Raw genomic sequence first — 27,176 nt, 5'->3', positions numbered from 1 at the left:
TTTCTCGCCCTTTAATTTCGTTCTTTCCCCTTGCTTTTCTTCTCACCTTGTTGGTAGAGCTCGGATGTCCACCGACAGGTGATACAGTATACATTTACAATGCCTGTGACCTTTCCCTTCCTGCCGTTATCTCCCTCCTGCCCCTCCCCATTTCCCCCTCCCCTTCTTCCTGGAACAGTACAACCAACCAACCCATGGTCGTCAGATTCCTTTCCCCACACTGGCTGTACCGTTTCAGGAGATGTCAGTGTGTACAGGATCGCTAAATGTATGATGCCGCATGAGCTTACCGTCGCGGTTTCGCTATGCAGGCTCAATTAATCTCGACCAATTTTTTGTTGGATATTCCGCGAAGGTTATAAGTGATCCCTGTTTTTTTCCTTGCTGAAAGAAATCCCAACGCTTTCATAAGTACCATTTTTTTCGCCCATTTCTTCGGGTATGTTCGTGTATCGATATCACTCTCCCAATTTTTTTCCCTCGCTGTGTCAGTTTCCTATCAATTCACATCCAACAACAGTAACAATGATATTAGTTTAATTGATTGAAGCTGAGATCTTCGACACTTACCTATCCAGTATGCACTCTGAGGCACATCCTTGAGACCAGTAGTTGCAAGACTTCTCGTAAAATTGTTTTGATTGTAATTTAATATTAGCGCTAGCTGGCTGCCGTACCTGAAAAAAGAAAAGAAAAATAAAGCAAGTTCAGCACATTATCGACAAATAGCGCACAAATAGCGGCACCGAATAACCCAACATTACTAGACTAGTATAGTCTATAGTAACGTTGGGATAACCTGTGGCCGATGTGAATGTCTGTGTGGTAAGCTATGGAGCCTGTGGAGGCTTCTACAATATTATGAGATTGTTCCAAATCGTTAAATAAACAGTCGAAAGAAAAGGGGTGATCCGAGATGGAATCCGAGATAAGGCTTCTCGATGCGTACTCGCTCTTCTGTCGATTTATAAAAAAGTGTGAAGATCGTCTTTTCCCCAAGTCCCAAAGCAATATAATTTCAAAGCATGCTAAGGAACCATGTGTGCTCGCTCAGTTCCGGAGTCATACATTACAGAGTCTTCAACAGACCACGCAGGCAGAGCGGCACCTCAGGACTAATTGTGGCCGCGTGCGCTCCTTACGCTAAGCCTCGCCACAATATTTTTTCCTTCTCCATCATCTGGCTGTGGTCACCGCGGCAGAGAATAGAAACCGCGGCAGGTTGGGCTAAAGCGGAGCAGGGGGGATATTGCAGTTCGCGTTCTTAGTGAATAGAGTCTAAATTTGGCGGGCGTTGCGGTTAAATATACCCTAAACTTTGCACAGTGGATTGCTGTGGAACGGCGGCATAGAAACGGAAATGAAATGAAATTGGTGCGCGAAGCCTAGGTGAGCAAGATCGAAGATGGAGATCGATGTGGCCACATCGAAGCTAATGTTACATCGTATTGGTGATTTTTGCGACGGACATTAGTTTTATAGGGACGCGGTATGTGCGCTCAGTCTTGTCTCTACAAGTGCGCAAACAAACGCTCTATATCTCATTTACGATCTCCATACAATTTAGATTCAACAAGTAGATTGAGACAAGCACTCCAACGATATCGCCACTGAACAGAATTATTGCGATTAAGACGCAGTCGCCAGCTGCAGTTATTTTATGTGATCACCAGTGGCGCACCGACGAAGGGGGGGGGGGGGGGGGGTTCGGGTGTTGTAACCCCCCCCCCCCCCCCTGAAGCCGAGTTAACCCACCCTTTTGTATAAACCCTTTTCTTTCCTTGCGCCTTTGAGTACTGCAACTAAGATGTAAGAGGCGTAATCGTCTGCGAGTACGCAAAAAGCGCATTTTTTGACAATTTCCCGTGAAAAAATTGAAATTAGTGCGGTTTAGATGGTATTGGCAAACTGTCAACCCCCCCCCCCCCCCCCTCCGGCAGAGATCCTGGGTGCGCTACTGGTGATCACAACACCATTTCCTTCGTATAGGTATACTCTTCGTAGGTATACACATTATGCGATGAATGAACGCTGTGTTATTCTTTTGTTTACTTGCTTGCTTTTTCTTTTTGGTTATTTAAATACATGTTTTGTATATTCTGCTGGCCAAATAAATGTATTTGTACAGGAATTACACACCTGGATGTTTTTGTCAGCAATAGGCGGACGCAGACAAGGAATTGGGGGTATGGGTGTGAGCCCGCATGGGAGGGGAGGTGAAGGTGGATACGCCGATTTTTGCGCATCAACAGGGGGTTTAAAACTCGGCGTCTCGTTTTACGGCGCGAAGCCACGTGCAGGCAACCTTCTCCAAGCAATGTCGAAGGGGGAAATGAATGGAACACGTGGAATCACATGCACCATTTCGAGAAAAAGACGTTGCGCCAGTAAATCTGGCTATAACGAACATGTCACATGTGTAATACGTAGGAACGTATGGACACATATATTTCGTTCGGAACAGCCCGCGCTCCCTGAACATGGGCACCGAACCGCTGCTTCAGCGGCGCAGCGTAATACTGCTCTGTTGAGTGTTACGTGTAGCACATCAGCCAAAGTAAGTGCAAGCACAATGCACGCTAAATCGCGCCGGGGACAAAAAAAGGGAGAGTGCATATAGCGGGAGCAGCAGATTTCTGCCAGCCTTATGCTGCGATATGCTGCTGGGGTTACGTGTATACGTGGTGTTCCGTTTCCCAGCGTGTCTTCCGGTTGCGTGCGCGGTGGCCGGCAGTCGTCAGCATCTGCGCTTGTCTGGCCTCGTCGCCCCGTCGTCGTCGGCGGCAGAGGCGGCACTTCCTACTCGGCAACCTGTTTTCCCAGCACGGTGAGCGGCGGCGTCTCTGCCTCTGACCTCAGGGAACCGCGCTCGTGCGTACGCTGCCGTCGCAGCCTGTCTTCGGGAAAGCATATACGCCGCCTTGTCCTTCCTCCTCCTCCTCCTCCTACTCCTACTCCCCCCCCCCCCCCCCCACACACACACACACACTCCCCCCACCCCCACTCACACAAACATGCCCGTTTAGTTTCCGTCGGACAGCACGGTGCGAGCTGTAGACGCGGGCTGAAGTCACATATTTTGACACCCAGCAGTGTCAATACGAGCACTAAACAGTTCGGACTAAACGACCCAACAAGGACCGGCCGCTTCGCCACATGTTTACCTAGCTGTGCGGTGAATACTTTGCCACGAGCGCGTGAGAACGAAATGGAAACGAGTCGACCTGTAGGATTGTAGCGCATGTATATTTGTCACGCTTTCTTCGCACCAGCCACTCCCCCACCCCGCACCCCTCCAATACCCCCTTCCGCTTTATTTTTTCTGCGTTTTACGCAACATAGTATGACCCTCCTCTTGCTGTCTCGACAAGAAGGAATCTGTAGCGTAGCCGTCCTCTGCTACAGCATCTTCGAGAGGAATCGGCGGGCAGGGACAGGCTCCGGTCGCTGTCATTACGTTCTCCGCGCACGGCGGTGTGCTTAGAAGACGGCACGGCCGGGCTTGTAGGACTGGCACTGAGGCGTGGTGGCGAGAGCGCATTCTCGCGTGTGTTCATCTTTAGGGTACACTGTATAACGGCGCACGTGGTTGGTTGCCTACATCAGCAACCGCGTACATGGTCGTGGTCATGTAACGGTCTTTTCACGGAGGGACGGGGACCGCCCCTGGGCCATCGGGATACTGCGGGCGCATCAGCAGCGGTGCGCGCACGTGGTTGGCCAGCTCGCGGATCGACGCCATGCCGAGAAGTCGTGAGGCCAGAAACGAGAGGGGAAAGCGCCTGGCAATACTAGCCTCGTCTGGCGAGGCTGTCCGCCTGGCGCAATTTTGGACAACGCTGGGTCACGCCAGTCTTCATTTTTTTTCTCCCTTCACGTCTCGCTGCTTTCCTTAACTTTAGCTGCCGTACTTTAAAAGAGAAAAAGAGGAGAGGAAGAAGCCAATGATCCGTTAGAAGCGCACTAAATCCTTTGTGCATGTGCAGCCAAGCTCGACGAAGCGCCAACAATAGCAAGCGTGTCAAGACATGTGACGTTGAGCGGTTGTTATCGCTTTATTATTATTATTATTATTATTATTATTATTATTATTATTATTATTATTATTATTATTATTATTATTATTATTATTATTATTATTATTACTATTATTATTATTATCGTTTTTCCTGCCTTGGGGAAAGCGTTGAACGGATTGATGTAACAATGAATACTGCCGTAAAACACATTTTTATCAATTGAGATTGTACAAAAGCTGCATAACGTGGCGTAAAGAAGAAGCGGCGATGCTGCCGTCAATTTCAATGCAGTAAAAACAAAATTAAGAGAAACCCCGCTGGCGTAAGCTTACTCTAGAGATTAGCACTCAGGAGCAAGGTTTGAAAGTCCCTTGTCAAGAATTAAATTTGGAAAGCGCGGATAGAGAAGAAGGGGAGTTTCGCAGTCTCTTTCTACCCACGCCATATACCGACGAGCGCCTTAAAATTTGTACAAACGTGCTGCTTGTCTATATGATGATGATGCTAATGATCATTAATGGCATATCCTTTGAATCAGGGTGGCAACAAATAATCACGTAGCCTGTGTGAGCTATTTATACGTGCTACCATACAATGTCGTAGTCTAGTATTCTATCTCTGCTTTAGCTCGTAAAATTACCTACGTCTGTGACGACCCCATCCCCATCTTTTCCGTGCCTTTTTCCACCAATACTACAATCGTCTCTTGCTTATCCCAACCTCTGACTAGTTAACTCTCTTCAGCTTTGAACACCAGCGCTGCTGGAAGGTAGATATTCCCAACGATTCTGGCTTGATGGATATCTGCGCATATATCATGACAATGTGCTGAGTAGTGTCCGGATTTTCTCTGTAGCAGACACTTTTTATCCTGTTGCGAATATTTGCTCACGCATGTTCTTGTCCTCAGGCCGGCCAACTCGGGCCTCGAACAGCGAGGAACTACCTTTTGTGTTATCTTATGAAGTTGCTTTCGTGATTTCTTGTTTGCCGTCTTTGGAAAACTACTTGGCCTTTTTTGTTTCCATCCTGTGCATTCAAATTAGCGTCTCTGTTTCCTTGAGGGTTGAGGTGTCCGCAGCTCCCACCCCCCTTCCTTTCCCTTGCACGTATAACACCCCCCCCCCCCCCCCTCTTTTAGAGCTTGGTCAGTTCAAGCAAGATTGCTAAAAATAATACTTGGATAACTTTTCAACTCTATATAACAATGTAATATGCAAAATGTAATTTAGACCTGTGTACAAATATAATGAAAGGTAGACCTCATTAGTAAGGATACGGCGCAACACAAGGCTTTCCTGTATCCAGCTACTCAGCTATATACGTTATGTAAGCGAGGGCACGGATAGTGGCTCATTCGCAGTAAACGCATAGGGTGCTCGGTACGGCATTTAATGGTTTGTTAGTGCGATGAGCGAATTTTTCATAATTTCCATTATTAATTCGGAATTGCAACTCGCACCGGTACCTGCTGGTCAAATATTTAAGCTGTTACGTACACGCATTCGAGGATTAAACTGGTTTTGATTTAGCTCTGTCGGGGAGCCACCTGTGTGCACAGTACACCACTCGTTCTTTGGTCATGCATAGTCGACATTCGTGTTCACGAACGCCGTGCGTTGAGACCAGCAGTGAAATGCGTGGCGGCCTGAACGTTTTCGTTGCGTCGATGACAGCAAGTATTAGCGTCGATCGCTGTTGAACGAGGCCTGTTAAAAAAAAAAAAATCGCGAGAGGCCTCCATGCGAAGAATGCCTTGGACAGAGGACGGACAGTTCAGACGCACAAGTGAATTTACTATAAAGCCCCCTGTCGCCAGCATTCCCGCCGATGCCGTTGTTGACCATGTTTATACTCGGGACGGAAAGACATAATTAGTTCGCAGTAAACAACTTATAAACCAACTTTGGTTGTACAGCGTTAAAGGAGGGGACAGGGTTGCGCCTGGACCGTCTTTCTTTGGCTTGGGCAACGTTCCTTGAAATGACCTTGTGGCTAGTCTCGTGGAAGTTTGGAAAATGGAGAAATGATGAAAGTGAGGATGATGATGGCATGTTCCAGGAACTCAAGTGAAACGCGGAGTGGCCATCGTAGAGAGTTAGAAATCGAGCGCATGATCTGGCTGGTGAAGAGCGCGGGTGATCGAGCGCTGCATGACGGCGCGGGTCAGACGCGGAAGCTCGGCACCACGAGGATTTCGACGGTGTAGCGGAGGACGCTCGTCGCGCTTCACATCGGAGGATTTGCTACCCATGGGCGGCACAGATGCAGAAGGCTGGTGTTTCCCGGCTGGACGAGTTTTGGATCCTCCTACTGCGCTGTTTCGCCGAATGACTCGATCTAACAGATGGCAAAATACGGACGCGCGAACGTTGAAGTTGGGTCTTGGCTATCACCCTCTGTTCGTCTTACTTTCTGTTACTTCCATTCAGCCAAACTCACCAAACAAATTTACTATGGAAGCGCGACAAAGCGAATGATTGCGGTGGTGGTTAACGGAATGGTTCGGGGGAGGCCAGACGCGAGCCATGCCTGCTACACGCTACATGCGATCGAATTGATCGTGCCACGGCGCGCGTGGATTAAGGGTTGCATACAGGAGGAGAATCCGGGCGAGGAAGAAGCTGTCCGCGGGCGCATTTCTGACCCAGATACCGGGCAGCGTGAGGTCACCGGCGCCGCAGCCCTTTGGCGCGTCCGCCGGCGGCGCAGGCATGCGGCCCAGGGAGCGTCCCGACCCGCTCGCGAGGTAAACAGGTTCCGCAGCGAAGAGGAGGGGGCTGAGCTTCATCCCAGCCCTCAGCGCTTCCCAACGGCGCTCGGTTCTTCGTAGGCTGGGCGGGCCCATGCACGGATGCTCCAGAGACAGCGAAGATGTAGCGCATGCACCGCCTTCCACGCGCGGCGTATACGCTGCGTGCATGCGCGGCCCGACTGCCCGTGTTGTCACACGTCAGTGGATTCGCGCTACGGCTAAGTACTGTCTCGAAGAAAGTATAATGCCTAGAAACGCCCATTTCTCTTGGACGGGATTAGGGGAGGGAGCGCCAAGCTAGTCAAGATCGTTACATACAACACAATGCTAGAACGTAACCTTTCACGGGTCACACGCACCTACCTACACGCTTTGCCCCCTAAATCTTTCCTAGTGTTTTGGAAACGACTGCAATGCCATTTCCAATGGGAAACACTAACGCTCTTCATAAGACACAAGAAAAGGTATAGGAACAAGCGTACGCATTTGTGGTTCGCGCAGGCGACTTGAGGCAAGGGTGCCTGAGCTTTTTCAGTGCTGGCCAGTGTTTCGGGAGTCAGGATCGGGCTCTGCCACATGTCTTATCATAAAGTACTCTCTGGTGCCGAAGCTATATACTCCCTTCAGCCGAATAATAACAGCAACCACCAAGAGATTCTACTGGATAACGTAAAACCTACTAAACACAGTATTTATTTATTTATTTATTTATGTATGTATTGTATGTATGTATGTATGTATGTATGTATGTATGTATGTATGTATGTATGTATGTATGTATGTATGTATGTATGTATGTATGTATGTATGTATGTATGTATGTATGTATGTATGTATGTATGTATGTATGTATGTATGTCTTTCGATACTTACAGAACGTCTCAGGCGTTAGGCTCAAGGCAATCAATTTTACTGACAAAGGGCTTAGCACCCAAGGCATTCATAAAGTATGCATTCATAAAGACTTTTTCTTCCGTCACTTACAATAGCGTTCAGTCTGTCGCATATATACAATTAACGTAAGGCTGACCCACGACGCTGAAAATCTTGACTTGTTTTTTTACGCAAGCGTTACTTCGAGACTATCGTCGACATGTGGCAGTTGAGATGCATTGATAATTAGGAGAAGGACCAACTCGCTGCACTGCTGCTTCGCTGATCGGGTGTGATCTCACCTCCTTTGGCTATGGGCAGCTAAGCGAAGACGGGCTTCCATGGGAAATGAATTTTGATCCAGGCTTCATGTCTGTTGGTGATGCTGAGCGGGCGCGCATGCACACATCTTAACGAACACCAAAAGGCTCTGATCAGAATAGTTAGGAAATCTGGACTGTATCGCTGCTTCTGCCCAATTAGAACGAATATATTCCACTGCAGAGTGCGATTGTTCCCGACGATGATGACGTATACATGGAACTTTTGAAAAACCGTGAGTGCCCGTTATTTTAGCTGTTCTTCGAGTGTGCAATACGCTGCAGTTTCATGCCTGGCACGTTTATTGTTTTATCATGTCGACTCTTTAGCTTCCTGAAATGAAGACAGCAGAAAAAACCCTGCAATTTCGCTTAACTAATATCGATTATTTGTACCTTCTTCAATGACTGTCGGCTTTTGTGCAGCCACGTAAGGAAGAAAAATTCTTCATCGTCGTGCACAGACCTCGCAACCGTTAAACGACATGTGGAGGACGTGGCCTTCGATATTTGCAGCTCCGTGTCCCGATAATCGCCGACGTTATATGGGCGCATCACGCGCATGCGCTCTGCGAGAAGGCCGATCTGATCATGGGGCTTTAACATTCCAAAGCAACACTGGCCGATCATCTGGGCGCGCTTTCCTTGCACTAATGGTTCCTAGATCTTAGTCAAACTTCAGTATGTTCTATTGCTGCTTACGGTCCGCGAGCCGCGCGCTTAAGAGTAGATTCCAACATTTGTGAGGTCTGTTCATCGGCATCGTTGTATATGATTTGAGTTCCACGACATTTCATCCAAGGATTGCACGGCCGTCCCCTCTTTTTACAAAGGAAACTTAACTTCAACAACAAGGCGTGCCAGCACCCAGACGCGGCCTGTAGCTGTGGAAGTGAACTGCATGCACAGGCCGCACGATGTATAAAGTAAAATTTTGCGCCCTAAGGAGATAGATGAGGAACTCCACTCGAAGGGGCACCGAACGAATTAGCGAGAAGACAGAGCACGTCGAGCCTAACGCCGGGTCGAGTAAGTTAAAAGCACCCCATTTTATAACACCGGGCGTCATTAATTGGGAGCCTTTTTCTTGTGAGCACAGAGAGATGCGCAGAGGTCCAGCATGACCGAATTCTCATTGGCTGAAGGAACGACTCACCTGCGGCAGACTTCCTCTGCTCTCCTCCATGAGTGCTGATTACTGAAGAATTTGTAGCAGTAGACGCCGTCTTGTGACCAGCCTGCAAAGCAACGGGGGAGGAGAGAGGAGTTATAGAACAGCAAAGATCACGGTGAGTTCTCAAGTCAGAACTAAGCAACAACAACAACAACAACAACAACAACAACAACAACAACAACAACAACAACAACAACAACAACAACAACAACAACAACAACAACAACAACAACAACAACAACAACAACAACAACAACAACGATAATAATAATAATAATAATAATAATAATAATAATAATAATAATAATAATAATAATAATAATAATAATAATAATAATGTAACTTGCTGCGTTGCACTACCCAGTAGTGAAACAATGGCGAATGGTTCCTTCGATAATAAAAAAAAAAAAAGCTCGTATAACTCAGTGGCAGGGCAGAACGATATTCAGGGGTACCCTGACGGACTGTCGTATTCGTTGCGCTACAACTCGCCGTCACTGACCACGTGGACGTGCAATAAAGCATATGTGCAATCTAAAATTATAGCGTATGAATGGGCAGCAGAGTAAGCGGCGTATGGTGCGCTACTGCGAGTTGTGCTGTTCCGTCGGCTGACCTATAATTTGTATTCTCTGCAATAAGCGTCCAGTTTATTTTGCTCAGCCTTAGTTCGACAGGGTTCGACATATCTGGTCACCTCGCACGAAGAGCCAAATGACACGAAAACGTATCACGATCGCTGTATTCACAACTCGTGCACCATTGTCCATAAAATGCACACATTGGTTGAGTGCATGTTCGATTTTATGCCATCATAAGTCCATTCCATGTCCCATTCTGCTGAACGGTATCGCATTCGAAGCCGAGCTGGACCCAATATTTTTTACGCTGCAGCAGAACGAGTGGCCATTGTCAGCAAAGAAAGACGTGGGAATCAAACGCGAAAATACTATATTCTCTGGGACGCGAATAACTCGAGGCTCAAGGTCACATCATTCGACCCGCGGCAATGAAATCCACCTCATTCGTCAATAGTCACCGCGGCGGCGACCGTCCATGCACATGTCGCCCGAGAAATCCCGATGGATCGCATAGTTGAATTCCTGGCAGGCGGTATTTGCCACGAGTCAACATCTATAAAACTGAGACGACTACAGGCGTCCGATCTCGAGCTCGAAGCAGTGTCGAATTAAGCTGAAGGGAGCGTAAAGGGATGTGAAGCTGGAGTGGAAGTTGCCAGCCTGTAGCGAGGAGCGCAATCATGCGAACGCACGCGTCCCTCCGCGTCAAAAGCCTCAAGTGCAGTCTTGGTTGTTAGCGGATCTCGCCGAGTCGGCTTGTGCTCATCGATCGAGTACCGACCATGCAGGGACGGTTGGGAACCTGTCCGCGTATCCTAAAACACTAACTCGAGGTTGCATTTGTATAGCGCGGCGACGTCAGCTGCGCCATGGGCAGATATAGGAGATACGCCCGGCACCTATACAGCGCAGACCCGTTTTTGTCCGCAACTCGCGGTTGCTTTCGTGCACAGCTGTTTTCACGCGTTCGTTTTTCGTCCTCCTGGCAACAGTGGCCCTGCAGTGTGGTGAACCTTGGCTACCAGGACAAAGAAAAAAAAAAAAAAGGAAAAGACAGCAGGGGCTGCAATCAAGTGCCGAGTAACATTGGAACGGAGGCGTTTCTCGTCGCCACTGTCCTCGATTCCCATTCTGTTTTTTCATGCTCTGTACGTTCGGACATTCGTCATGGCTGCCCACGCAAAGCATGTGCCGTAATTTGGCCCCCGTTCGGCTTCAATCGCACGGGCGTTCTACTCCGGCGCAACTTCGGAGCAGTTCGCACAGGCAAAATAAGTGGCCACTGCCGCTCGATGACACCGTGGCCGTGCGAATGTATATACTCAATACCGCTGGTTTCGCGGCTTTCCTTCCTTTGATCTTCACCATAGCTTGCGACCTGCGTGGGTGGTTGTCAACGCGCGTTATACCACGAACGTCGTTTAAGTGATGCGCGGTCTCTATATATAGCCGTATTATAAACATAACACAATGCAGTCAATCGCGGAGGAAGCAGGTATACATAATCTCATCATTGCTGCTGAATTTGCCGTGGTTACGGTGTCGTCGTGATTACAGGGATTATGTCATTGTAATTTTAATACATTCGCGACTTTGGTAACCGGTACGCTGGTGTTCCTGCACGTTTTGCGGAACCATGGACTCTCGTAGCTTCTCTATAAATGCGTTGCTTAATATGGACACTACAAAGGGTAACTGAGCCAGGCAACAAAAAAAAAATGTTTCCTTTCTGTATGACTAGAAAATGGGAGGGCACTGCACTTTTTTTTTTTTACTTTGAATATAAAACAAAAGTAAAAATGAACAAACGAATCGTTAAATCTAATAATTAGGCGGGTGAGGAAGTCGGGTAAGCAATCCTCTCGAACGGCACGTGGATGTAATTCTAACGGGCATGGTTTCTCAAGCAGTGGAGCATAAGGGAAAGTGACGAGGTCATCCTGTGAACACGAGGTCGGGCAAACAAGACGATTCCCGTTGGTCGCGCAGAGCCATTAACTTCTGCCATTTCTCGAAACGTACATACACGTCCGTGCATACCACGTGTGCGAACGGCGGGGACTCATGAACGGACGTGAAGATCCTGCATCCCGTTTTAATACGGCGGTCATCAAGAATCAATGTGTATACCCCCTCCACTTTACCGTTGGCTTATAGCTTCCCGGAAGGCGGAGGCCAAAAGCGAGGCGAGAGATGGGCCGCACAGCGTCCGGAGCTCGGGAAGAATGTGGTTCTGCCCAAGGTCAACCTGCGAGTCGGCCTGCCGTGTGTCCGCGGGCTAACCTTGGTCTAACGGTGCCCTCACCAGCCCTGAGGGGAGGGCCTGGTGTGCGCGCGCGCGCGACTTGGCCGGCCGCCGATTATCTTTATAGCGATGCTCTCATACACGCAGCGGTGTCCTCGTCCGTCCAAGGCACAGCGCAGCCTCTGCGGCAGATTGGCCCGCTCGTCTTCTCCTTAGAACCCTCCCTCTCTTGTTCATTTTGCGGCGACGAAGGTTCGAGCGGTGTGAGGTGACTGATGTTATCCTCGAGACGCGCGTCCACATGCCCCTTTTCCGGCCGGTTTTGCTGTGTTGTCTCGGCGGTGACTTCATTGGACTTGGAAGGCATACGTATCAGCGGCGTCTTGCGGAGATGTCCTCACGCATTCCACGTGCATCTATCTGTTGCCGTCGCATTCCTCGGCAGGCAACGCTTGCTCCTGCTTGTTTAGGTGACTTTAATGCGGTTCTGAGCGGAGTGAAATAATCGGTCAATTATATAGCTGAGGCCGCATGCCTCTACGAGGTTCGGCCATAGCTGCCTATTAAACTGACGCGATTGGTCTCTCTGTTCGCAGAGAGAGAGAGAGGGGAAGGGGGGGGGTGGAGGCTGCAGGAGCAGGCGACGATGGTGTAGCATGCGAGATATCGGAACGATAGAGTTTGCTGAAGTTACGTAGACGGAAAGAGTAACGTTTTAAGAGAAAATAAGCTGCTATTGGCACCGAGACATCGCCCTTTTCTCTCGCAACTCAATACGGTCGTGAAAAGTTAAAAATTCTCCGCACCGTTGAGCGGCAGTAGTGGGACGGTTGGCTTCGGCAAGTCGAAGATATCCCCATATATACACGACTAAGCTCCACACATCGATGGTGCGATGAGCAGAAATAAAGTCGCTTTACGTTCCTGTTACTGATGGTGGAACAAAAACACAAAATATTTCCTTAGCTTGTTGCGGCTAACAGTGGAAGCTTTGTCCCTTCGGTTTTGTCCCTTTGGTTTTGGCTTTTTCGTGACAAAACCACCTGCCGTGGTTGCCCAGTGGCTTTGGCGTTGCACTGCTGAGCTCGAGGTCGCGGGTTCGATGCCTGCCGCTGCGGCCGAAGGGGGGCGAAACGCAATAAACGCCCGTGTACTTTCATTTTGGTGCACGTTATACAGAACCCCAGGTGGCCAAAATTAATCCGGAGTCTCCCACTACGGCGTGCCTCATAACCACGTGTAAATTTAATTAAGTAAAGTTTTTCGGGCCAAAACCATTCCTCCAGTTTTATTATCCGGGATATTCGTTTCGTAGCATTCGTCAGAGTTGCACTTCATTGTGCACGGGTACTTTCGGCGTTGTTCCGCGGAGTAGTGTGTTGTGGAGGATAATTTTTTCAAAAGTGTCGTGTGCGTTGTTTATAGCTATTCACGATCTCTCTCTCTCTCTCTCTCTCTCTCTCTATATATATATATATATATATATATATATATATATATATATATATTCACACGCTGCAAGGTATCTGAATCCTGTGTGTAAAGGATGGTAAACTGCCGTTTCAACGTACACACATATTTGATCCGACTTTGAAGTCTAGATAAAGAGCCAGGAACATCTTTAGGTTGCGTCATACTCTTGCGTCCAGACACTTGGCTTCAGGATGATGTGGAACAAGAAACCGCAGTTCAACACCTACATTTACCGCTCAAAGGCGAAGCTTCTCGCTTCGGAATGCCGGTCCATTATCAGCGACCCCGTCCCTTACATTCTTGAATGGATCTCTCTCAAGGAGCGAAATCACGCAGTTCACGCCTTTTCTACCAAATTTATTGCGTGTCTGTCAAGCGGGTATATCCATCACATTCAACCAAATGTGATCTAGTCATTCTAACAGCTTCTTCCTTTTTTTACATTGGCAAAGTCGAGGTGAATCGTCTGAATATCATTAGGTTCCCTTGAGTCTTGAAGTTCACTTTGCAGAGCTGGCATTCATCGTAAGTTTTCATGTATCTGGACACGTCTGCCTTTCCTATCTTTTCCATAGAAATTTATCACACAGTTTTCGGTACGTTCTCAAGAAGCCGTCATTGCCTCCGAATTCTGGGCTATTATGACACAGTCTAAGTAAAGTTGGTACAGTTAGCAAGTTTATTTATTTATTTATTTATTTATTTATTTATTTATTTATTTATTTATTTATTTATTTATTTATTTATTTCCCTTGTATTTATACTCGACCGAATCTCGAGCGTCCACGAAAAATCAGGTCATATTTACACTGTCGGAGCTTGCGTCTTGTTGTACAGCACATGCATGTAATTTTGATAACGCATCCGTGGTCCTTGTGTTTCAGTCTCGGCGATGAGTCACATTAAAGGCGTACTGTTGATCTCGCTTTTGCATCTCGCCATTCTCCCTTTAGGCTCGTTTAGCTGGATGCCTTCCAAATGTTTCAAGCCTTACGTTGCCCTTAAGAATAGAACGACTTTGCTATTTTTAGTCAGCAAGGAAAGCGCGCTGCTCTTGAATGATCCTGAAGGCGTGCCGCGAGTCGTTTGTTCTAGAATATCGCCTGCATAGGATAAATGCCAGAGAAAGCGTGACTTGCACTTTCAAATATACTGACTGTGTGAGAACTTGGACATTCCCGCCAAAGTAAAAAACGAAAAAAAAAGAAAGAAAGAAAAAACACACAACACCTGCAACAAAGGCTCTAAGGGAAAAGACTGCGTACGTTGACGCTCGCTTTTCGCGCTTCCTCAGGGCGCGTCTATAGCCTGTGTAGCACACACCGCAAGGCATGTGCCTTGCTGCTTGTTTGTGCAGAACGTTCGACTCCTCTCGGCTGCGCGAGATGCGGAGAGAGAGCTCGCATCCTTTTGCTATAGGATGCTCGAGCGCCTCCCCCGTATAGGTGCGTGGTGGCGGGGGTGGTGCGCGCTTTCTTTACGGCACGGCAGCAGTCGACGTCGTTGTGTTGTCCCTTCTCGCTGCGCCGTCGTTGCGGCGTCGACGCACGCCTTGCCATGTGCCGCTTCCTCGAGCGATAAGCGTGCGCGCGCACCGCGAGTAACACAATGGTCCATTTCAGTGGTGGTGCAGACTGTGTGTGTGCGCGCGCCACATTCCCGAGTGGCAGCTCTACCGCCTTTCCCTGCTGGCCGGCTGTCTCTGCGGCGGCAGGCCGCATGTTCGTGTGCCCCGTGCCTCGCGTGTGTAAGTCGATTCGCGCAGCGGAGGGCCGACCGCCTAGCTCGTTCAATCGAGCCGCAGCCGCCGCTGCTCAATCGCCGTGCCCCCGTCAATCACAAGGGCGGCCAGTTCGTGCTGGCGGCTCCCGTTCGGTCGCCGTGCTATAGCTGCCCGCTTGCAATCCAGTTTCACAAAGAAAGTGGAACGAGCAAAGCCAGGGAGAAAGCAGCGGCGGTGAATTCCGGCGCGTTGTTGACACGAAAGGGCGCAAAGACGCACGTGCGCGCTACCGCGCAGGTTGCACGGGTGCACGCTGCGTCGACGCGCGACGACGCCGTGCCCGTGCATCGAGGCGCGTCGGCCGTTCGGTGCGCAGAGTGAGAGCGCTTTCATTTATCCGCCCTGCGCGCTCCCACAAACTTCTTTCGGTCGTGGACGTAGATTTTTTCCGCGGCGACGCCAACTGGGCTAATTGTCGAGCTACGCTCACTCTGTTGAAAACCAGAGTAAACCAGGGCACGCGGTATCTAGCGCAACCCTCAGGCACTCTCTGCGGAGTTTGTTGCTTTCCACCCGTAATTTTGCTTTGTCGCTTTAAGAATTACTTAAGTTGCACTGACGAGCGCACTCGACCTTGAGGCGAATACTGAAGCTAGCGTGCCAAACGCTGCGTATTTGGAACTAACGGCGTACTTGGAAGAATATCTGCAGGTGCATGCTAACATGGCCGCTTAAAATCCACGGGTACAAACTTGGCAAAAGCTGGTTTTTGGGCTAGTTGGCCTGGCACTCTAGGAGCGTGAAGTTTAATCAACGCTGCGATAAGAAAGAGAAACAAACTGGCAAACGGCGTGGTACTCGCCAATAAAGAGTAATCGTGCCACGGCGGTCGCATTTCGATGGGGGCGAAATGCGAAAACACCCGTGTACTCAGATTTAGGTGCACGTTAAAGAACCCCAGGTGGTCAAAATTTCCGGAGTCCCCCACTACGGCGTGCCTCATAATCAAATCGTGGTTTTGGCACGTAAAACCCCATAATTTAATTTTTTTAAGAGTAATCAAGTAGCGCTGCTTTTTTTCTTTCTTGTCCTCGTGTTCCCAGCTATTAAATATTCACGATGACAGAGTTTCTGACCTTCGTTACATCTTTAATGACAGTTCATTTATTGTGGGTAAGACCATGAAAGTTGACCATGAAAAACGTTCGTGTACCGCGCTTTGGGCGCACGTTAAAGGACTCCAGCTGTTTAAAATTGATCTGCAGCCCTCCATCGCAGTCTCTCCCATAAGGCTTTGTGCTGCTTTGGGACGTCAAACCTTCATCAATTATGGAGGAATAAAAAGACTCGTCTGTGGGTAGCTAAGACACTCCCTCTAGCTTCATATTGGTTTCGTCGCCTTTAATAAAATTTGTCCTCATGTTCAGGGGTTATTTTAAAGCCTGTAACTCTAACTCACACGGCGAGCAGGATCATTACGATCAGATCTGCCAATAAAAATCCACAGGAAGCGTCAAGAGAGCTTTATGTGCAGCTAAAGATAGCTGGCTTTCGACGCCCCTTCTAAGATGGCGTCTGTCTGGTTTCACTTTGGGTGCCATTCTCCTGTCTAGATGTCAACATGCCTCACATGTTTTAATTTGTTCCTTTCTTTGTCATTTCTGCATCTCCTTTAATTCCTTTTACCAGTTTTATTATTATTTTGGCCTCGGAATATCGCTGCTTTTCCAAAAAAATGGCTCGGACCCAATTCCAGGGGCGTTGTTGCCTTCGTTATTCGAGAAAAACGGGCAATTTCGGAAACTTGGCGAGTAAATTCGAATCTGCGCATTTCTGCATGCGCAACACGAACTATGTGACCCTCTCTCAGCCAATACCAGTTTGACTTTTCTTACTAGTTGATGGCTTCAAATGACTAGATTTAGTGTCGTATGGCAATTACACATCCAGTTTTTAAAGCACCCAAATGCTCACGCACTGCATTCTTACTCTAGCAGATAGGTACGCCGTGATTTCTTAATAAAATCCCGGACGTCTTTATTCTTCTCCTTCGTGTGTCCAGGTACGCGCACCTGAATGATAACAGATATGCCGCTCTGCTTTTCATAACTGAGGTCACGTGCTGCACCCGTCATGAAGCGCAACTATTACTTGAAATATTTGGCGTCCTCTGAAGGCTCCTGACTTAATTCACTTGACCTATTTGAGGACCGCCCAATTTATCGCAACGAAAAAAAAAAAAAAAAACGTTAGGGAACAGGCGTATGGTCGGTGGGTGCGCACCCGCGTGCGTCGACCCGGCCCAGGGTACTCCCGAACTTTGCCGCGACACCGACTGTGTTTGTCCATACTCGAGCAGACGTCGAAACGACGGCCGGGTACAGAAAAAAAAAAAGAAATAAATAACAAAGATCAGGAGGGAAGAAACAGAAAGTAAAGAAAATGCTTCCTGATTGCGCGCAGCTGCCCACAAGCGCGCGGGGCTGGCAAACGTGGGCAGGCACGGTGGCGCGCGCATTTCAACCAGGCGACGCGGGGATGGAGCGCAGTGCCGGTTGTGAACCGCCCGGGGAAGATTGGCAAGAGGAGCGGCGGCACGCCGTTTTACGCTGACAGGTAAACACGACTGCCGCGCATCGACCCCGTTTCCGGGGGCCGCCGGTGCATTTGTTTGCGTCACCGGCCGTCGCGTTGCTGGACGTCGCACAGGGCTGCTGCTGATGTGTCTCGAGGCGCGGGAATTGCAAGAATGCGAGCCGCGCAACGCACCGCTTGTTGAGCAACTGACCGCCTGCAGTCTCACCGGCCGTGAGCGTTCTTTTATGTGCTTTCTTTTTCTCTTGCCTTTGAACGAAACGCCGATCGAGCGAAATGCGACCACGGCCTCGCTGTTCTGGACCTGCCGCGCGTATGCACTCTGGGGCGACGTTCTGCGCGCCTTTCTCGGAGGACCGAAAGTACTTGCGCATTTAACGCGAACAAAGGGTAATTGTTCCGCTATATATGCGGTACTTTCTTTGAAAAGCTCGCAGCTATTGCCAAGATCTATCTATTCATCAGCCTTGCTTGCTTTTTTTTTTTTTTTTTTTCTGGAATCTTAAAAGAGCGCTGGCACTAAACCACGTGGGAGTTCCGTGGGCAGTCCACCCCAGAAACGGTTACGAACACGACGGTTACGCCACCCGGACTTGTTAAGTCAGACTATATCCGCGAGAAATCATGGATCAACGTGGGTAGATTAGAAGCAAACCTATCGAACTTATTGTGCAAAATTGCGCAAGCGGTCTTCCGCACGCACATACTATCTATAGCTCGCCCGAAGTAAAGGTGGCAGAGGTCGGCTCGAAACGTTGTCGAAGCTGAAGTTCGCGTGCCATGGAGCGAACAGAAAGCGACTGTGTCCGCTTGAAGCGCGAAGTCGACCACTTTGGTTGTGTAGAACGAGGTGTGGCTACGCAACAAGGGATACGTTGGTTTGCCGTTTGCTTCTGATATTCAAAGAAATCACTGAGCGCAAGCTTCAGTATATACGAACGTTGGAACTTTTCTTAAAAAGACCGTTGTGCGCCGTTCGGCGTTAGTTCAGGGCACGGTGTAAGAAGAGTATATATCTTACACCGTGGTTCAGGGTCCACGTCGCGGGCTCACGTAATCACAACCCTGGCACATAGCAGGCTTTTGTCACGTGTATTACATACATGAAGGACAGGAGGTTTGAGATTGTAATCGAAAACGTGTTAATATGCCACGGAATCGTTTTATGCTGAAGGAAAGTTGTTATAGAAAGAGCAAGTGGCCACATTAAAGCGGGAGGTGGTGGCTTTTGGGGCGCGTCTAAGGCGGCAAGGATGTATTGGAGTAGCGGTAGTTCAGAAAATATGCTGCTGAATTACCGGGGCCAAGGGTGATTGTCTACGCTCTTCAGAGGAGAGTTTTTTCCAAGTCATGTTTAGAAAAAGAAGCGGCAGGATGCGGCGCGTCATTCGGCGTTGTCCCGGTGATATCTGTGGGTGCTGTATCGTATGGATGTGACCAATGGCTTTATGTGGCCACTGTGACGGCGAGGAGTGATGTGACGCTGGGCATTCCGTCATTACAGATGCGTAGATTCATGATCCGGCCTGTATGCAAGCATTGTCGCGTTCAATTATTTCAGTGCCTTTACTGGCCACATCGCTCTGCTGCCGGCCGTTACTCGTGGCGACGACCGCTCGTAGCGGCGGAGGCCGTGCCGTCGCTTCCGTCGGTACTCCCACCATTTTGAACACGTAGCGGGGGCCACCGCGTGCCTGGCGTGCTGCTTCCGTAAGGCGAGAGGTTGGGGCCTTGGCGGTGGCGCGTGCGTGGGTCGCCGATCGGGCACCGGCCGCGGTTCAAAGCACTCGGCTCCTGCCCACGCGCTCGACGACGACGAGCGTGGGGTGGACCGACGGGCCGTGCTTTGCGACTCTAATGACTGCCTCCCATTTTGGACACGCTGCAGTTCCTTGCCCGCTGCTTTTGTCCTCTTCGTTTGGTCTATGTTGATAACGGGCAATGGTGCTGATAACGCATACATGGTATACGGGAGAAAACGCGCTGTTATCTCCGTGCCAATGATGACTCATGTTACCGTGACGATGACAGTAAGTGCACTTATCGAAACGTTGGCCGCGGAATGAGGCTTCCCATCTGCCTCTGTTGTGGTAGTTCTCCATCTTTCGGTTCCCTTTGATTACCTCACTGTTGTTTATATCGCTCGGAGACGCTCATCTCGTTGATTCGATGCTATGGCACCAATGAGACGCGATAATTTACAGCTATCAGGGGGAGTTGGAGAACAGCCCTCGTGGTTAAATGATTTTGACGGTACCCTAATCTTTTGCAGTACCAAATGCGAGCTAGAACAGAGGGTGGAAGTCGTTCCGGCAAAGGGAAAACACTCTGACCCTCCAGTATCCTAACACAGACAGCCCAAAGCAAGTTCTCGTGCTGTCTGAACTGCCATTTTTTGGCTACACCTGAACTCATGACAGCCGTCGACGTAGCTTAATTGGTAGAGCATCGCTCGCGTCATGCAGATGTTATGGGTGCGGCTCCCACCGCAAAGTTCTTTTCTCTGCCGCTTGCAGTTTCCTTTATTACATACCTGAAGTTTGTCGTAAAAAGTTAATCCTAAACTTTAGTTAATTATAGAGCTAAATTCGCGTATGAATTGGTTGGCTTCATTGTGTGTCCACTTCGTATGGTTGTATTTACCTATAACAGGCAAACCACCCTAAGGGTATATCAAGCGCGGACCATTAGCGGAAGATGGGGGAGAATAACTGCGTCCTGACTTGGCACTGTACTCCCTGTGATGCGAGGTCGCTGTTTCGGAGGAATCTTATAATAGCCAACTACCGCTGCATTTTTTCGAGGAAGGTAACTTTCCTTCACTAATGATAACCCAAAATATGGCCGCGAATCGTGGCGGACTTTCACTGGCACGGGGCTCTCTCGTTTATGACGTGCATGTATGCCCACGACACCTCCGCGGTGATCACGCCGGCAGCCTTCACGGTAGCCGCGTCACTTTGCAGTCCGTGCGCGCGGACGCTCGAACCACGCCACGTTGATTATGGACGCGTGGGCAGCAGCCGGATGGGGGCCGGCCGGCCCGACTCGCGGAGTCCTTACCCTCGCTCGTCATTGGACCCTTCCCTTGCATTAGCGTATGGAAATCACTGTCTCGCAGCCATCAAGTGTCCGCAAGGCCCGCCGCCGTGCCCGCGCCTATATAGTGTATACGCAGGGCGCGTGCAAACAGCCCAGCCGCGGGGCCTCCTTTCCTTGACCTCCATGCTGCGTATTTTTGTTTCCCATCCCGAACGTGATGGACGCCGGTGGCGTCCTCGTTAGTGCGTGCTCTCGACGTCCTTTCAGTGCGGTACAGCGTGACGCGCGCACAATCGGTGCGCAGCTCGGCAGGTCGACTTTGATTAGGGGCCGCGCCGGCGGCTTCGGGTCCCGCCATTCATGGGGCTCGGGCTGGGCGCTGCCACCCAAAACCCGCATGCCGTCGAGGCCCGCTGAGTGCATGCATTGCGTCACATGCTCGGAACCAGCGGTCACAGTTTAACGGTTGAAAGAAGGAAAGTAAAGAAAAGACAAGGAAGAAGGAAATAAATAAATAAATAAATAAATAAATAAATAAATAAATAAATAAATAAATAAATAAATAAATAAATAAATAAATAAAATGGCACTTGTATAATTTTGCCGGCGATGTGGGCAACAGAACTGTCACAACTCTCAACCCCGGATGGGACACGATGCGTGCAAGGATAATGACTCAAACGCATGGACTGCATAGTGATATATATGAGCAGCATGCACTATAAAAATTCGTCGTGTGTATAACCAACTCACCTAAAAGTCCGTACGGCAAATATTCTTTTTTTATATTAAGTGCAAGTATATCTGGGTTGCATGCGCCGACCATATCCTGTTCCAAACGATACAATACTTTATACCGCGTGTGGCAAGGCGGTTATTCTGTGCACCGATACCTTGCTCCTCCGCTTCCGCACCTCGGTTTGCACGTCCGAACATTCTCATACTCTGGACAGTTGCCCCTTGTAGAGGGAAAGAATTCTGGGACACTGGTCCAGACAGATATATGCGCCAAAAACGGCTTTAGACTTGTTGCACTTCTTGAGTGCATTCGGCTGACCGTGATGATGACGACAATGATTATCATGACGATGATTCGGGAAGGACTACAATCACCCCTTGACTGAAGTCATGCAGAGTAAATGTGCGGTCTCTATATATATAGAGGTTACTGAATAGGAACATATACATTATTTTCATGAAGGATTCCAGCGCTAAACTATATCCTCTGCCTGTGTCTTCGAGGGAAACTTGCGAATTAAGACTTCCGTGAATCAGTTTTAAGAAATTTGCGAATAACGAGCGCGAAATTACGTAACACCAGGCGCACGTATGCCACCTTTCTTCTCCTTCTCCTCAAAAGCAAGCAGCTCAATTTTTACAAGACATTAGCCTCGCTAATACATTGCACCCTGTTTATGTTTTGCGGCTGCAGTGATTGTTGCGCACCATTGCAGTCAATCGTTCCAGTGTCAAGCGAAGCCCCGCGCAACGCGCGGTATGAGTCCACGAGCAGATAAGGCATAGCCGCTGCCCTCGAACGCACAATCAACGCGACCGCGCTTGTTATACGCAAACTCATGAATAGAGAAACGAGCACATGACGGGCCCTCAATTGGTTTCCGGTCTTTGTTTACGATACAAAGATACGTGCGCCTGCACCTTTAATTTACCAGGTGCGCTAAGCAGATGGAGGATCTGGTATTCCCGAGCGCGCACGGCATTCCGTTCTGTCCCGCGTATCAATGTGCACGTGGCGGTCTTCTTCCTGCTCCGGTCGACCGCGTTCGATTGCGCTTTTTTGTATTTGCACGAAAGGAACAGGCAAACAGGTGAGGAGGGCGCTGAACAGCGTATGGACCGCGACGTATACAGGATACTATACACAACAACGTATATCACGCCCTGCTCAGCAGGTCGCACCATATCTTCGCGTAGGCACGACGTGGAAACGGTATCGCGGCACACTCGACGCGGTCTCTAGTCCGCGAGGAAGAGCGCGGCGGAACAAACCAAGTAATGAGGAAATGACGAGAAACAAACAGGAAAGAAGAAGAAGAAAACATGGGCAACAACCGAGGCTCTCTACAAGCATCTGCGAGACAACGAGAAGCTGTCACGCCGCATTCCGGTGGCGCCACACGCGGAAGAAGTCTAGCCACCGAGCCGGAGTGTTGTGACGTCACAAGCGCGAGGCCGCGGGCTCGGGAGGACCGGTGCGCTGCTGCTGCTTCCTTCGCGACCGCCAAGCCAGACAGACGGAAGAAGAGTGTGCAGCGCGTGCGGCCGTGTTTTTTGGCTTTTCTTTTCTTTTTTTTTTTTTCGTACCATTCTTTATTCGTTTTGCACTGGACGATGCGGAATCGTGTGCGCCGGACCTGCTTCCGAAATCTCCGTGCGTTCGTCCGCGTGCGCATCACGCGTGCTATTACCGTTATGCCTCTCTCGACACGCCGCACGCGGCCCACCTCTTAGAGCTTTTTTTCAGTGTCGCGGTGCGCGTAATTTCCGTCCGTGTGTGTTCGAGTCGTGAGCAAGGCGTTACCTATAGGCATCGACGCATGTTTTCCTTAGGTTGTATAGTGCGCCTGCGGTTTCTGTGGTCCGGGCGGGTCCGGTAAAGAGAGCGGGCACGAAAAAGCTATTGTCTTTCTCAAGCTGGGTGCGGGAACTTGTCGAAAGCGTTCAAAATAGCCTTTTTTTTTTTTTTTTCTCTTTGCCATGAAAGTTGATGCGCTATGTCTGAGATTTGGAGAAGTCTCTTTTTGTATCTGTGACTTCGTTGACGCAGTGCTTTGCGTAGTTAAATATCCGGCTGTGTTTGCCTAAAATACATTTGCAACTTCTTGCTTTTTCGCAGCACACGTTTAATGTTAATTTCCCACCGGACCATTACGTTTCTCAGCGCAATTGTCGCGAGATGTACGGCAAACTGAACGAGATTTTGACAGTGATGAGACGCCGTCATGAGGAACGTCAAGACTTGCTGGGCTACGTTTCCACGTAGCCCTAGCAAGTCGAGTAGTGATTATATACCATTCCGCGTTATATACCTTGCGAGTAGTGATTATATACCATTCCGCGTTAGCATACGTCAGGCCTCCTGATTTCCGATAGGTCGCGCGGCGGCATACAAGGTCAGAGCACGGCGTGCCTTTGGCTTCTTTGTTCATGTCAGAAAGGCACCTTCATATTACTGTCCAACTCCTTTTATTCAATTACTTTTGTTTTCAGCATATGAACCTTGGCTGGCGCGAAGTCGCGGCAGTACACATTTTTACGAGCTATAGAAGGCCTTGTGCAGCATTTTTTTTTTTTTTTTTCATCTTAAACCTGTGAACATCCTTTTTGGCGTGATGAACGAAGGTATACTTTTCGCGGTTTTGCTATACACTGAGTGCGGGTCGACGCCTTTACTGCATAGCGCGGCTCTGCGTGGTAGCCGAAGTCGGGAGAAAGGCTTGTTATGAGTGGATACGTGCAAACGGCTGCTTTAAGATGTCGCGCGTTAGAACCTAGGAAACAAGTATTTAACAACCGTGCTTACTTGCAGTGTTATGGATGACGAGTGTTCTTTTGAAACACGTAATGCCATGTGTAAAGAAGAAGAAATGAAAGCATTTCTTGTGACTGTGTGCTTGCATACATACACAGGCGCTGCCTATGCTATGTTGCAGAACCGCTTGTCATACAAATGCGAGCGGCTCTATAGGGGTGACGCGCTGTTCAGTGATGTCCATGCGTGTCCAGGACTCCGTGCAGGAAAGAAGGAGGCGTAAAGTCTGACGAAACTTGAAAGTTCTTTTTTTTTTTTTTCTGTCACTAGAGCTTTCGCGTTGTAACGCCTTTCATCATTGCCGTCCGGGATGGGCAGAGCGAATAAAAAGTGTTTGCCAGTGTGATGAGTCCACTGAAGCACTGAAGCGGTCACATGGGACTATAGGACAGATTCAGCTGTTACGCTGCCACCTCAGACAGTTTGCGAACTCTCCAGAGTTATTCCGTGGAGTGACCAACGATAAAATCCCAAGGGCGACCGATCACACTCGTACCAACATGCACCTACTAAGCAGCAGAAAGTCCCGTGCCATCAGACATTATCTGAGAAGACAGATGCTACCATGGAATAAAGTAACAAAAGATGCAAAAAAAAAAAAAAAAAAAGGCGACGTGGCTGCGCAACGGCCACGTTCCCCATCGAAATGCAAGGGCTGTTGGCCTCCCGCATGACGTCACGGCTTAAGGCGTGCAGGGCTTTCCTTATCTAGAAGGTGCTGACGCGTCTGATATACGTGCTCTCTTGTCAAAGTATTATAAGGGCCAGTGTGCGTTTGGTCAGTGAACTGGCTGATTCTTTTGACAACTTTGGGAGCACTGCAACCGACGTTGATGACGCTTGAAGCGGCTTTTTACTGCCTTTCGGGTAGTAAAATGCCGTTGTTTTTCTCAGCAGCCATGTAACATTGGTCTCTCTAGAGAACATGCGGTACTTTTAGTTGCTACCCCTGTTTGAGCGACTGTCCATGATAACCAGTGCACATAGCGCCTCGGCTCGTGAGCTCTTAACAAAATATTTCAGAAACCAGGATTATTTTGCCGAAACAGAAGTTTTGAGCTGACGGAAGAATTCAAGCTGCACAACGGGCAGCCACAAGCAACACAGTGAGGCCAGACGGGGAGGTAGGTGTACACACCGTACAGTTTTGGCGTTGCCTGTGGCGAATAGTGCGTAGTTCTTGAACAGCGTAGTTAGTAGCCGCCTGAAAGTTACACTTTCAGGTGGATGCCAACGCTTCCGTTCATGAATATCGAGGTGTCTGCATACATATGTCATTTGGTTTTAAGTGAAGCTCAGCTTTAACTGAAGCGTGCGGCCATCTTAGGCCATTTTGACCGTCGTAACATTCATGTTTTCGCAGATCCACTAATGTAGAACTATAAAAAGTTGCAAAGCGGCGAGGCCACGCAGGTGCGCGGAAGCGCAGCCGCCAGTGTCAGGGTTAAGAAGATGGACCTCCATTACGTCATATGCGAGAGTGAAGCTTGTCGGTAGAAATCATGAAATTGTGATAAATTTCAGCGACACTAGTTGTGCCGGCAGACGGAATGAAGACTTAAGGCCACGCTTTTAAAATTCTACTGCCTAAGATCCTCGGCGAAAGTTGAAAACGAAAAAAAAAAAAAAAAAAAGAGTGCCATTGAACGTGTATGCTCGTTTTCACTCAAAGCTATCATATGCCCCGCGTCGCAGTGCCACTTTTATTTAAGAACCAAGTTTCCTATTTAGGAGCATGCTATTGTTTTTGTAGCACTTGTTGCTGGACGCGAAACACGTCCACTTGTGAGCGATACTCGTCCGAGTTGCTATACAGTGGGCAACTCCTTGCTTTATGACAGCCAATAGAGAGCTTGATTTTGTCCTGCAAATCAAGAAATCTCAAATACGTCATTGTTAAGCGTATAATTTTATGACAACAGAGCGTCGTTGTGATTAAGAGAGTCACACGTCACGAATAGGTTTGCGAAATTACCAACAAATGTCTCGCATTCACGTCCCATTTCAGTGCGTTTCCTTCTTCTTTTATGATCCGGTGCTCTTCGAGAGCGTTAGAGATGCGGTGCCCGGCTGAGGGAACAATGTTCAGCAGGTTTCTGTGATGACTCACATTTCTTGCAAACATCTATCAATGCTCTATATGGCTGTCCATTCTGCGCGAGTTGAACGGGGAATGCAACAAGAGAAGAAGCGCACGCAAAAAAAAAAAAAAAAAAAAAAAAAAAACGTTAATAGCAGGGAGATCGCTCCAGACTTCATTCCCTCTTTCTTCTTCGTTTCTTGGGAACGCTCACATCACGACTTTTTATTCGTCCCCAGTAAGATGACAGTGCCATGCTACAAGCAGTTATACCTCGCATTGGCTAAATTGGAAGAAAGGAAGTACTCATGTACAACATCGAATAACTTCTCAAACTTCATGTTAACGTCATGCATGTACTTTCGCTTACTGCCTGTTCTTCGCTTATACCGTGGCGCGCAATAGTCAGACAAACGCGAACTGAGGGAACGTATTGAGCAGCTGCAGTCAACTATTAAGTAGAAAACGAATTTGTGATGTTGCAAAGCAGGCGTCTCATATTGTACCATCGAGCCTGATTTGACCAAAGTCATTGTTTAGGCGGGCCACGAATAAGTGCAATATATATTTCATCTTGTCCTTGTCTTTTCCCGTTGTTGAAAACCGACGGGAAGTTCCCTCTGGAAAAGCCGAGTTGAAACCTGTGCTCCATACACTTGCAAATGTCACCGGATGACCCTGTACATGTCTCTCTCTCTCTCTCTCTCTCTTATTTTTTTCTACGTTTTTGCACAATATGTACA

At 48.8% G+C, this 27,176-nt stretch overlaps 1 protein-coding gene across 1 annotated transcript in view; it reads right to left on the bottom strand.

Moving 5' to 3' along the window:
• Positions 1-27,176, bottom strand: part of LOC119436397 (uncharacterized) — a 129,077-nt gene that overhangs the window by 69,299 nt on the left and 32,602 nt on the right. Inside the window, exons 3-4 of the mRNA XM_037703236.2 lie at positions 9,124-9,205; positions 571-677 (exon numbers count right to left, since the gene is read on the bottom strand). Of these exons, the coding sequence (XP_037559164.1) occupies positions 571-677; positions 9,124-9,205 (189 nt within the window). The remainder of the gene's footprint in view (positions 1-570; positions 678-9,123; positions 9,206-27,176) is intronic.

The sequence above is a fragment of the Dermacentor silvarum genome, chromosome 1, assembly GCF_013339745.2.
Source record: "Dermacentor silvarum isolate Dsil-2018 chromosome 1, BIME_Dsil_1.4, whole genome shotgun sequence".
NCBI lineage: Eukaryota > Metazoa > Arthropoda > Arachnida > Ixodida > Ixodidae > Dermacentor > Dermacentor silvarum.
Note: the sequence above shows the minus strand (reverse complement) of the source record. Positions and strands in the feature narration are given on the sequence as shown.